This window comes from Vulpes vulpes, chromosome 3 (assembly GCF_048418805.1).
Source record: "Vulpes vulpes isolate BD-2025 chromosome 3, VulVul3, whole genome shotgun sequence".
Classification (NCBI taxonomy): domain Eukaryota; kingdom Metazoa; phylum Chordata; class Mammalia; order Carnivora; family Canidae; genus Vulpes; species Vulpes vulpes.
The window spans coordinates 7,811,731-7,825,376 of record NC_132782.1 but is presented as its reverse complement, the minus strand read 5'-3'; the positions used below and the strand labels follow the sequence as shown (position 1 = coordinate 7,825,376).

Sequence of the window (13,646 nt, the reverse complement as noted above, 5' to 3'; positions counted from 1 at the left end):
CATGCTCTCTCTCAAATAAATAAATAAATCTTTACCAAAAGGGAAAAAAAAAGGAAGCTATCTGGGTCCATGATGACTTCAAAGTTTCATACTGGCCTTGAGTTGCAAGAGACCTACACTTCTATCTTAAGGAAACCATTGCCTCTTTAAGCTAACACAATCTTAGATATAAGTAACACCCGGTTAATGCAAAAACTGAAAATAATTTAAGATTTACCTAAAATATATCATTCCCCTACTTTCTACCCTTGAGCAGACAGTGTTATCAACATAGTATGTTGAGATAAATGTGAGATAGGTATCTTTGAAAAGAGAAGGTAACACAGTAGGAACTTTTCATATTGTTCTACAACTTAATTTTTTATATAATAGCAAGTTGTAAATATTTCTCGAAGTTGGTACTTGTAGAATTTTATTCTTCATAATAAACCTTTAAAAGAGAACATGTTAAAAATTTATATGCATTTAAAATTGAAAGATGGCCTCCAAAAATGTTATGTCACTTTACTTACCCACCAGTGACGCATTTTGCCAAATTGTTTTTTATATTTGAAAGAAAAAAAAATTCTACTTATAATTTTTTTCTTTGACCATTTAATAAGGTTGAACTTTTTTCCCCATGTTTATATGCCATTTGTCTTCAGTTTTCTAGCTGTTTTGTCCAAATTATTAATTTTTAAAACAATTTTATAGGGATTATTTGGATATTACACAGTTTTTGGATACTAGCCCTTTCTCTGTTACCAGTACAAGTATTTTCTCCCAGTCTGACTCCTAACAAGCATTCAATAAATGTTATTATTTTTATTGCAGATAAACTTTACTGTCAAGTTATCAAAACTTTAAAACCTCATTGATATTCTTACTAGCATTAAAGTAATCTTTCGAAAACTTGACATTTCTTTACATAGCTTTACAATATTGAATCTCCCTATTTGGAAACAAAGGAATCTATTCACAATTGTTTTTAGTATTATTCAAATAAATCATACACATTTATACATTTATTTCTTATGGTAATTATTTCTAAGTATTTTGTAATTTTGGATGCTGTGACATGATTTGCCTATTATATTTTTCAACTGGTTTCAGCCTATGTAACTGCTTGGTTACGACCTACATAATTCTCTATTGTAACAATTCTAACAGTTTTCTAGTTTAGTCTCTTAGGTTTCTGTTTGATTGCAAACATATCCTATCATAGTTAAATAATGATAATCTGTCCTGGTTTCCCCAATATTTACATTTTATTTTGTTTTTCTTATCTTATTGCACTAGCATAAAACATTTTCCTACTTAAAATAGCTACTCTAGTAAACCAAATGCAATCATATAGTTATGTTTTATATGTAAAAAAATATATTTATATATAAAAAATGTACCTGAATTTTCTTTCAGGTTACAGAGCAGGCACTATTTCTATCTGAAAGGCAAACTGTCAGAAATCAGAATTTACAGGACTACATGTTTGAAAACAAGGCAAATTTTTATGTCTCTATGTTATTCTTAAAATACTCTTCTACAATTCATTTTTCACTTCCACATTCACTTACAAATATGCAATCAAATATTATCAATAATTTAAAATTTGATGCAATCTTAGCATGAATAAATTAGGAGATCTGGAATAACAGAGTGTGGGTGTTGTAGTTCAGTAATTAGGGAAATCATGACTAGTAATGAAGCAGAATCTCTGTGTGGAATTCAGACTTGAAATAGAAAAGTTGGGACAAAGGAATTTAATTATTTTCTAATCTTCTTTCACTTTAGGAGCTAACTGGCACCTAACGGTAATTACCTTAGTTTAAAACACCAACCAATTAAAAAGAATACTACGAAGAATTGGTAGCATGGGCCTTTCTTTTTATATTTTAAGTGTTACTAAAAACTCCACCACATTCTCTTTCAATCACAGAGGGAATTACATTCTCAAATTTGGACTCCTTCATATCACAGCTTACACATTGTTTTCATTTTATAACCAAACCTTACAAGTTTTTGAGTACTACAGAGATTTTTTAAAACTGTAAAATAGGAAAAACTTCTGTGGATGGGCAGCAGTAACCATAAATAGGTTATTTCCTGGCAGTGGTACCAATATGAATTTACTTAAACTTGCAATGTTACAGAGAAATGAAAGCCATTCCTACAGTCTGCTGAATAATATTACTTAAGTCACTAATGTATAAAAGGTTAATAACTGTTCTAAGTATGATAAACTACTTCTCTCTCTTTAATATCACAATATGAAAACATATACTAGAAACATTATAAAGAATTTTTCCCCCTATAATCTAGAATCAACCGAGATTTCCAGCTGGAACACTACATATAAATCAGGGCATGCTCTTCAAAGCCAGACCCAATTCTGTTGGAATTTGTTTGTATGGGCCCATCAACATTTTTTCAAATCTAAGCTCTCTCCAGAGACTTCCTGCTACACGTGGCAAATTTTATACACTGTCTCTTGGCTAATATTTATTTTGGTAAGATGTGTTTAATGTAAAAAGAGAAATATTACTTTTTGGTGTGACAACCAACATCAATTTTAACTGTCTCCAAAATCTTAAGCTCTAGCCTCTACCATAATTTTTAGCCCTATATTTCCACTGCTTGTTTAAAATAGAATTCTATCTCCTTTCTCAATCCTTCAACTTCTAAAAATTGGAAAATTTTAACAGTACTAACATACTTATAGTCACCTTGGCAGGGAACCCTGAATTCATCCTTGATCCTCCTCCTCCTTTTACTTCATCCATCCAATGGGTGCCATGTTTTATTTGGTTACTGATGCCTCTGTTCCCAATGCCACTGCAGTAAAACAGGTACCTAATACCCTTTGCTTAGGTAACAATAAGCTTCTAAACAGAACCTCCATTTCGCGGGGCAACCCCGGTGGCTCAGCGGTTTGGCGCCACCTTCGGCCCGGGGCGTGATCCTGGAGTCCCACAATTGGGATCAGGTCCCACGTCGGGCTCCCTGCATGGAGCCTGCTTCTCCCTCTGCCTGTGTCTCTGACTCTCTCTGTCTCTCATAAATAAATAAATAAATAATCTTTAAAAAGTAAAATGCTGTTATCTCTAAGACAGCATCCTAGGACTCTCACGACTAAAAGCAAGTACCTTTGAATTTCTACAGGACTTCAGTATGATTGGACTTTTCTAGGGCAGTGTTTGCTAACTTCTAACTTGTATACAAATCTCCTGGAAATCTTGATAAAATGTAGATTCTCATCCAGTAGGTACGAGCACCTGCATTTCTAACAAGACGCCAGGTGATACTGACACAGCTGGTCTGTGGATACATTGAATGTGTGTGTCAAGGAACACACCAATTCTGGTTCATTTGTGAACTATTTTTTACTGACTCTGCTTTCCTATAAATGAAGGAAAGATCCCTGTTTCCCACTGCAACTTGTATAGGAGATATCCAATAAACATTTGAAAAAAAACAAAAACAAAAACAAAAACAGTGTATAATCTGTATGTTTTATAAACTACAGGCTGTCAATACATTAATGGGTTGTAAGCTATATGTATGTATATATAATATGCATATATAATTGAAACAATAAAATTGAGTTAAATGGGAAAAAAACAGTATCATGTAATAAGGGTAAATATTATTTTATAAAACTTTTGTTGCTATATACACACATATACACTTGCATGTACTGGGTCAAAATGTAAAATCTATTCTTCATGTGGGTTTTTGGTCAAGAAAGCTGGAAAATATGTGTTATGGGTTGAATCATGGCGTCCCCCCCCCCTCCCACACACAGTATTTTGAAATCCTAACCTTAGTTAGACATTGGAGTTAAGCTGTCACAAACTGAAGAAAGCCTGGGACTAGCTTCAGAGGGAGCACAGCCCTCCTAATACCTTGATTTTGGACTTACAGCCTCGATAATCATGATGGAATCTATTTGTTTTAAAACACCCAGTTTAGGGCAGCCCGGGTGGCTCAGCGGTTTAGCAACACTTTTGGCCTGGGGTGTGATCCTAAAAACCAGGGACTGAGTCCCATGTAGGGCTCCCTGCATTGAGCCTGCTTCTCCCTCTGCCTGTGTCTCTCTGTCTCTCTCTCCCTGTGTGTCTCTCATGAATAAATAAATAAAATCTTTAAAAACAAAACAAAACAAACAAAAAAACCCACCCAGTTTATGGTAGTTTGTTATGACAGCCCTTGGAAACTAATACAACACAGAAGATACATTTTAAGTCGTAGCTCAAGTATTTTTTTTTTCAATTTCAGAATTTTAAAAGAATATAAAGTTGTGAACGAAAATATTATGGCCACATGTATTTTAGCCCACAATAAATATTTCCACAATAAATATATTCTACAAAATATAACTTTTTAAACATCCTCATATAAAGTGATCGCCCCTAGTTATTCTTCATTACATCATCTTATTTATTTCTTATAGCATCAATCACAATATATTTTTATACTGTTTTTTTCTTTATTCTGTTTTCCCTACCAGAAAATAAGTTCTGTGAAGACAACTCTTGCTTCTTACCATATCCCCAGTGCCTGGCACATAGCAGGTTTTCAATAGACACTTATTAAATGAAAAAAAGAAAAGTTCATAAACTAAACTACATACAGAAGTATTAAATGCTATTGTTATTATCCTATATCTTCTTGTTTCTCTTTCCCTTCCAAGAAAATGCCCTCCGATAATGAAATTTCAAATGTAAAACTATTTTATACAGTCTATAATAGGATTGGCAAACTACAGCCCATAGGCCAAATGTAGCCAGCTACTTGTTTTATTAAATAAAGTTTTGCTGAAACACAGGTTCACTCACTCCATTATTTATTGTCTAAGTCTACTTTTTTTAAAAATTTTTATTTATTTATGATAGTCACACAGAGAGAGAGAGACAGAGAGAGAGAGAGAGAGAGGCAGAGACACAGGCAAAGGGAGAAGCAGGCTCCATGCACCGGGAGCCCGACGTGGGATTTGATCCCGGGTCTCCAGGATCGCGCCCCAGGCCAAAGGCAGGCGCCAAACCGCTGCGCCACCCAGGGATCCCAAAGATTTATTTTTACTTATTTATGATAGACATAGAGAGAGAGAGAGAGAGGCAGAGGGAGAAGCAGGCTCCATGCCAGGAGCCCGATGCAGGACTTGATCCTGGGACTCCAGGATCGCACCCTGGGCCAAAGGCAGGCGCGAAACCGCTGCGCCATCCAGGGATCCCCCTAAGTCTACTTTTATACTATGACAGCAGAGTTGAATAGCTGCCAACAGATTGGATGACCTGCAAAGTCCAAAATATTTAATCTGATCTATAAAACAGGCCACTCTATTTTTAACTATATATATATTTATGCCATGTTTTGCATCTAATCATACGTATTCCAAAAATTGTAAGTAAAAAATATTGGAAGTAACTTTCACCTTATTGTAATTCTTGGCTAATTCCAACATCTCTTTTACCACTGATTCATTATGTTTACAGTGTTCACTGTAGTCTTGAAGTGTCAAACCTTCCATCCAACTCTTCTTATGCAAATTTAGCAACATCTAAAAAAAAAAAAAAAGAAAGAAAGAAAGAAAAAGTAATTATTTTCCTGTATGGAGGATACTTCCTTCATTTGTCTTAAGAAACAATTTCACCAAAAAACCTTCAGAATTAATGAGCTTAAAATTGAATTTTATTAACTTAAACTCGAATAAGGATTCTCCTAAATTTATATTAATAAAGCCTAAGGAGTATTCTAACACCATGTATTTGCTGTCCTTCTGCCTCAAAGGCTATTTTCCTTATCTTTGTTTGCATGGTTTATGTTTCTCATTTCCTTAGAGATAGATGCCTTTCCCCACCATCCTGTATAAAAAAGTCACCTCATACTATCTTAAACATCTGTCTTCCCTTAACCTGCCTTATTATTTTTATAATACTATCAACACTTGAAATTTGTTTTATTATTGCATTTCTCTCACTTTGAAAAAAAAAAAGAGTAGTTTTGCCCTATTGATTTTAAGATCACCAAGATGTAGATTCAATAATACCTTATATATCATAACAGACATTCAATAAACATTTGTTGAATGCACAAATGAATGAATGAGTATGTTACTCATTCCTACTCATTACTCATTACCTACTATGTTACATACAAGGTCTCCAATACTTCCATAGCCCAGCTTTCGAAGTCCATGGTAAGGAGGTAAATGCCTCATTTACTGAATGACTTCATTTAAATCTTTCTGAGCCTCAATTTACATATCTAGGAAGTAAGGGCTCATACTAAATACTCTCCAAGTTTCTTTTCTAGTATTCCATCTGTAATTTTTAAAATGAAAACTTCATTACTGTCAGAATGAAAAGTCATGAAACTGGGTAAGAAATCACAACTTTGTCCAGTCTGTAATCAAATCAGCAAACTGGAATCAGATCACAGAATTAAACACCTTAGTTCACTGTTTCTCAAACTGGACTCATCCTGAGTATATTTTTCTTGAAGTTCCTAGGTTTTCAAGTTTAGAGTCTTAAGAGAGTTTTTCTTAGACTTATAACTCTATAAATGTTCTCTAGTTGAAATTGAATTTCTTTAAAAGACTGAAAAATATTTTGTAAACAAAAAATAGCTGTTGCTTTTACTGTTAGAACCAGTATATTTTGTGAGATCCACAACTCATGATCTGAAGATACAGCTAGAAGTGTCAAGTTTAGTTAAGAAAAACTGCTCCACTTGCTTAGAATTTTGCAGTTATATGTCATACAAAGTTTTGTCTTTTTTTTTTTTTTTTTTGTATGCTAGAGAATATGCTGCATGTCAAAAATTACCTGAGACCGCAAGACACAAAGCTCCAAATTCCTACATTCCCATTCAGGGGCCCAGAGGGACAAGAGTAGTTTACCAAAAACTGAAAAAAGCCTGCACAAGTAACTCCAATTTCTTTGCTTTTCATCTTCTCCACTGAGAAGTATTCTAGAAAATATATCTTCGGGAAATTTTGGTGCAGCTGCAACTATATATGTTACAAAGGTACCTATAATTAAGAACTGAATTTTCCTACCACTTCAAAAGCAAAGTTCTCACAGAGCATGTGGATATTCCTATCATGAATAAAGAAGGATTCCATTGTTACCCTTGAGTTAAGTCTGAAGGTAAGTATATAGCTTGGGATAAGAGTAAAGGCAGGGCTTCTGGTACTATAAAAGCTCCTCAACTGAGCTACTAGGAGCATAATCATATCATTAATTAACTTATATAGGTATTTATGTGTGTATGTTTTATGCCAAGAATAGTAGCTAAATTTTAGGGGCATCAAAAAGGGGGAAAGGTTGATTTAACCAGCCAGATATTTCCAAACAGATATTAGACTGATGAAGTATTTATGTACGTGAATAAACTTTTCAGTTTGTATCTGACTGGTGATCCTTTTCACGGTCTGTACCTATTCTATAAAAATTAAAAATAAGTGTTAAAAATATATTTCAATCTATCAACTAAATCTATCACAGCAGATACAATCTTTGGGACATAGGCAAGCAGCTGGAAGAAAGCTTTATGGCTGTGTCCCCCCTTGGGCCAAGGAAGAACGGGTGGGCTCCTGTAGACCCTCACTCCTCATCATGCTCAAGGTGAGTTTACTGGTGGCTCTGACCTTTTAAAACATGGTTTATAAAACTTAAAAAAACAAAACAGAATTCTTCTTTCAATGAAAATCTTATACAGTACATTCTTCCCCACAATATATAAATGACATTAAAAATGGAGGCCATCTGGTTGAAAGACGAGGCAATATGGACAGCTCAACTTATTCTACTTCCCAGTTATCTCATGTATTAGAATCCCCTTCTAAGGCATCTTTATGAGGAACAGTTTTGATCAGTTAAGAAAGGTCTTATTTACTACCGATTACTTACCCTGTTTGGACTTGAGAATCACATAGGAACCAGAACTTACTGGCTAGCAATAGTACTCGATGTTCTTAAAAATTATTTTAAGTCTTTATCAGAGAGAAATACAAAAAGCTAATTTGGAAGATGACTAATTGTAATAGTAAAGAAAAAAAAGCAGCTCAGATTGTAATTTCAAAATGCAAGAGGCAGACTTAAAATATGTGGCATTAGATGAAATAATTCTAAAATAGTAGAAACAAAAGAATGCTAACCCACCAAGGTACTAGGTAGTTTTTAAGGTAACCAAATTTAAAAACTGCCTAGTATAAAAAGCGGTAAGAATCTAGCTTTAAATATCTAAAACACTACTACCTTTTGATTAAAATTTCCCTTTTGATTCACCTTTAGTTTACCCTATGTAAAAAAGGTACTTTTTAAGTACTATGCAATTACAATCTCATTTATTCCTTTCAAATTTGGAAAGTGCCAAAAAGGCATTTTATTGGAAAAAGATAATCAGAAAAACACAGAATGAGGAGAAAGATTTTTGTAATTAATCATAAAATCAAACAGAAATGTTTGTTTCCTACTTATTCTCTTATTTTAGCACCTACCAATAAGGTAAAATATCTTCCAATATGTCCAATAAAATATTCCTTTATGTTCCCACAATTCATTAGGAATGAAAAAATATTTGAACTCATCAATGAAAGAAATCAACAATTCAAACTCAAATATACTAGGTAATAGTTTAAATGGTCTGAAAAAGGATTTTCCCCCTCTCTCTAATATAAAAATTTTAACTTACCTTCTGTTCCAGTTCATTTTTCCGATAGTTAATAGTAATGGAGTAATAGTGTCTGTTTAGTCCATGAATTAATGCCTAAATGATTAAAGATTAGATAAATGATTAAAGGACAAATTAACATTTTGCATGTAAAAAATAAGTTTGAAACCACTGATCAAACTTATCTTCTAAAAAAAGGCTTTAACCTAAATAAAGATTAAATGAAAAAAAAATTTTTTTTCTTCACTACAAGTTTAGAAGTGAGGTTTAGAGGTATGGGTCATATATTCTTCAAAATATCATGCACAGCAGCACAAATTCAACAGTTTCAGTAGTCTTGCTCAGAGTCAGAGATAGGGTCTGACCCCATCATAATCTAAATTATAAATTAATTATTCATAATTTATAAATAATAATAATTTAAAAGTCTGATTTTACAATATCCGGGGGGGCACTTTGTTACTTCAAAAGAAAAGCCTAATATTTAGTCATAATAATACACTTATTTTTTCACCCATGATTTAATGTAGGATCTCCCTTTTTTCTTAATTCAATTCTAACAGATTCAAATAATGGTGTCCCACATATGTCTCCAAATTAACAAAGTGAAGCTGGTTCTTTATTGGGTCTATTTATATTTACTTCATGATCTTAACCAGTGACAGGCAATCTCACTAACCAGAATTTTTTCCACCGCACTTGACTTCTAAGACAAACAGGCAGATCATAATAAAAATTTAAGCTAATGACATGGCTTTATTAAGAAACAATAACCCTGCCTGTGATGAAATCCATTCACAACTGCTCAAATATTGAACTCTGGCAACAGATGTACAAATGTGGTTCAGAATGGTACTCTGGGGGACCCTATCAACCCAGAAAGACATGATAGTACAGAAATACACCTTGGAGTTATTTTCCACAAGTATAAAAACAGTAAGGGCTTTACGGTTAGCTCAAATATGAAGATAAAGCTAACCAAAACCACCACTCCACTCTCTATTTATTGGATTTTTATAGCGAAGGCGTTAAGGTGTTGAGGTAAAAGAAGTAGGCCTAGAAGGAGGAAACATTTAGTGAGTATCCAGTATCTGCTTTACCTATTAGGTCTTCTAACCTTCCTAACAACTCAGTAAGGTAGGCTGATTCCATTTGTATTTTGATAGATGAAGAAAATATGACTCAAATCTTAATTTGTCCCAGTTTTATATAGCAAGGCAAAGGTGGGATTTGAACCCAAGTATTTCTGACTCCAAAGCCCATAAGCCCATATTTTTTCTACCGTAGTATGCTACAGTGTATCTTAGAAATTCTTGGATTAAGTCTTTATACTTTAAAGGATCAGGATAAAAACAAAACATAGGCAGTCTTATTTTAAAACTCTGCTAGCAAAAAAATCACTCCACCAAGTACTGTAACATTTTAGATATGTATCTGTAACAATCCATTCCTATCCTAACATCTGCTATAATAAAATGGTTGATGTACAAAATTAAAGTACTAAGTATATCTATTAAACTTATCCATCTCAATAATCATCAGTAGTGAATCAAATTTCAGTGCTCAGAAATGCTGTGATCAAGTAGAATTAATCCAGGTTTTCCTTAATATGTACTCATATTTACGTAAATTAGGAAGTGTATCCCCTGGGTGGAAGAATTAGAGAAGGTACCTAGTCCTCCCAGTGGATAAAGCCTGACTGGAGAGTGAAACTTGCACTAGATTTCAGTTACTAACTGCCCCCTCATCGAAGCACCTTTGTGCAATGCCCTAACTACATAATTCTCCATAGCAGCCATAAAGCTAGTAAGGGCTATCTGTGGCCAATAAATACAGAAATAAACCAATGGGCCCAGAGTCCACATTCTGGAGATTAACTACACTGCTCAAATAGATACAGTTTGGTATTTGAAGGCAATTACCTATACTTGATTTTTAATGACATCATTTAGATAATAGCAGTTAAGACTAACATGGGCAGCATGAAAGATCAGCAGGTATAATTATTTTAAAAATATGTAAGTTTAAATAAAACGATATCCTCAAGCAGTCTTCCAATTTCACTTACTCACCTGCTGTGTACCCCCAGTACATTCCAAATCACAAGTAAATTGGCCAAGTACAGGCCTCCCTCTACATGAGCCCAAAAAACACAGCCTTGGTGAATAACAAATTCTCTCAAATTAACCAATTTAGTTGACAAGTTGAGGCAGCATATGCCAAACAGAAGATTAGTTTTATCAAGAGGGAGAACTAACCTTTTGGAGGAGTCAAACTGCAAATTAAGCAGAATATACTAGCAAATGCCATAGCATGTCAGGCAGATCAAGGAGAAAGTTATATAGCTAGGAAATTTCTTAAAATATCATTACTTAACTTTTTAATTTACACTTAACAAACATATGATGGACTTAGGAAAATTCAGGCAATTCTTCATTAAAACAGGATTATGTTCGCAACTCATTCACACTAATTGGCTATTTAAAATTTGCAACAGTTTCTCATAGAAGCATTCTTATAGTTTGATTCTTTTCTATAATATTATATACCGTGGGCTAAATAAGCTTTCAGTGGCTGACCTGGGAAACCAGTCACCTTCTATAGCCCTGTTTCTAGGACAGTATGTTTTAAATTCACTAAAAGCGGTGAGGCTTATTTATTTACTTCTTGCATATCCTGACCCTTGTTTTCTTTGCTCAAACCCTGCCAATCATTGAAGAAGGAAGTTCTGCCTAGGTTGGTACTCATTTTCAGTCTAAGGGCCTATTTTAGATAAAGGATGGTTTGGAGGACCACAGACAAAGGGGAGTTTTAAGATCCTGCTGATTAACTTCTTGGTTATTTCTATGCTGTTTTAGTTAATCTGTAGAAATTCATCATTTTGTTAGTATGACAAATCCAAAACACTTAAGTCTACAAATAATCATTACAGTGAAATCAACTTCAAAATCAATCACTATTTGAATGATTTATCCTACTGTATTTACTCATTCATGTGATCTAGATATATCTTTGAGAGACCAGATACTTAATCCCAATGAATGTTCAGATTGGCTAAACCATTATAGCATAAATCACAGTGAGAAGGAAAAGTAAAAAACTTATAACAATAGTGATGTGGGATGTCTAGGTGGATCAGCGGTTGAGCATCTGCCTTCGGATCAGAGTAATCCCAGAGTCCCAGGATCAAGTCCCACATCGGGCTCCCTGTAGGGAGCCTGCTTCTCCCTCTGCCTCTGCCTCTGCCTCTCTCTGTGTCTCTCATGAATAAATTTTTTAAAAATCTTAAAAAACAAACAAACAATAGTGATGTATGAGCAAAGGTGGTAGAAACGGAATAAAAATATAAATAGTTAATAAGAGGCAGTCAGCTATCAGGCTGGAATGAATTGTGTAAAACCATATTTTATGTAAAGGGATTGCTAACAACAGATCTTAAAATAAGATCTTTTACTTAAATGGCTCCTTATATAATGACTGTGTCAAATAACTACAAGCAACTAAAACCTACCCTCATCATACTTCATTGACACTGCCCAGACTACTGAGAAGAAGTTAAAATTACATCTCCATATACTCACTGCTATGGAAAAGCAGGCATATTATAAAATAGACGGCTTATGAACTGTTTAATAATAATAAACTTTTTATTTTTTTTTAAGATTTTATTTTATTCATAGAGACAGAGAGAGGGGGGCAGAGACACAGGCAGAGGGAGAAGTAGGCTCCGCACAGGAAGCCTGGTGTGGGACTTGATCCCGGGTCTCCAGGATCACACACCAGGCTGCAGGTGGCACTAAACCGCTGCACCACCGGGGGTGCCCAATAATAACCTTTTTAGAAGTTCTTGATAGGTAAAAAAATAAAAATAAAAAAAAAAAGTTCCATGCTTTTAAAAAAGCAAAGCATGTTTATTTAGATCCAAGGATAAGTTTGTTTGTCTTATATTATTTCACACTGATAATAAGGTGAAAATGTGGAGTTAAATAATATCCCTTAGATCATATTTTTAAATGGAGCTTTCTTCATATAAGTATAATAACTCTGAAAAGAAACAAAATGTGTTTTGTTGTTCCCTCTACAGTGGAGAACTGGGAGGCAGAAGGCAAAAGAAGAGTTTCCACTTCAATACTTTTTGTACCTGTTGAATTTTGAACTAATATATTATCTATGCTTAAGTTAATTATTTAATTAATTAAGTTCCCAAGTATAGTATAAAGAGCCAGGAGCCTAGGTTACGAATACCAGTTCCTACATTAACTCACTACAAAGCCTACAAACTTTCTGGATTCTCTGTTCTCTCATCTACAAAATGACCACAATGGTTTCTTCCAGGGCAACTGTTTTATAACTGTTCAGTAAGCACTGAAAACGATATTTTTCAAATAGCTTAACTCTGTTAGACAATGCAGTTGTACCCAGGGCTATACTCAGAGGCTCACAGTCCTTGCACAATGCACCTGTGCATCAATAGTTACTAAATTTCTAAGCAGATGACAACCCAATCTTTACTTATACTATGGCTCATAAGGATCTGGAATACTTTGAACAGTTTTTAAGTGAAATGGTTTTAAAATGTTTAGTTACTAAAATAAATGCTTGTTAATCCTCAATCCTATACATTTGATAATGGTCAAATGTTCTAAGTACAAAATAATACTAAGTCTCATATATTAAAACAAAAGTCTAGAATGTAAGCATTATACTTTTGCCTCCCTTTCAGGGTTATTAATGGCTTCTCTTACTTAAAACCTGAATATTAATGTAAACTCTATTAGTTTTGTTTTGTGGTAGATATTTCCAACACTGTTTTAGTGCTTTAAAAATAAAATTTTCTGTAATATATGTTTCACTGTAGAAAGTTTAAGAAATATGGAAAAGGAAAAATAAGGAAAAAAATTCCATAATCCCACCACCAAAGGTAATCAATACTAACATCTTGGTATAGATAGATAGGCACAGATTATAAAACATGTATTTGCAAAGAGAAGAAC

At 33.9% G+C, this 13,646-nt stretch overlaps 1 protein-coding gene across 2 annotated transcripts in view; it reads right to left on the bottom strand.

Annotated features, from left to right (window-relative positions):
- Positions 1-13,646, bottom strand: part of PSMD14 (proteasome 26S subunit, non-ATPase 14) — a 101,616-nt gene that overhangs the window by 7,503 nt on the left and 80,467 nt on the right. For both annotated transcript variants that reach the window (XM_072751721.1, XM_072751722.1), the window contains exons 9-10: positions 8,674-8,748; positions 5,411-5,536 (exon numbers count right to left, since the gene is read on the bottom strand). In XM_072751721.1, coding sequence (XP_072607822.1) covers positions 5,411-5,536; positions 8,674-8,748 — 201 coding nt within the window. The remainder of the gene's footprint in view (positions 1-5,410; positions 5,537-8,673; positions 8,749-13,646) is intronic.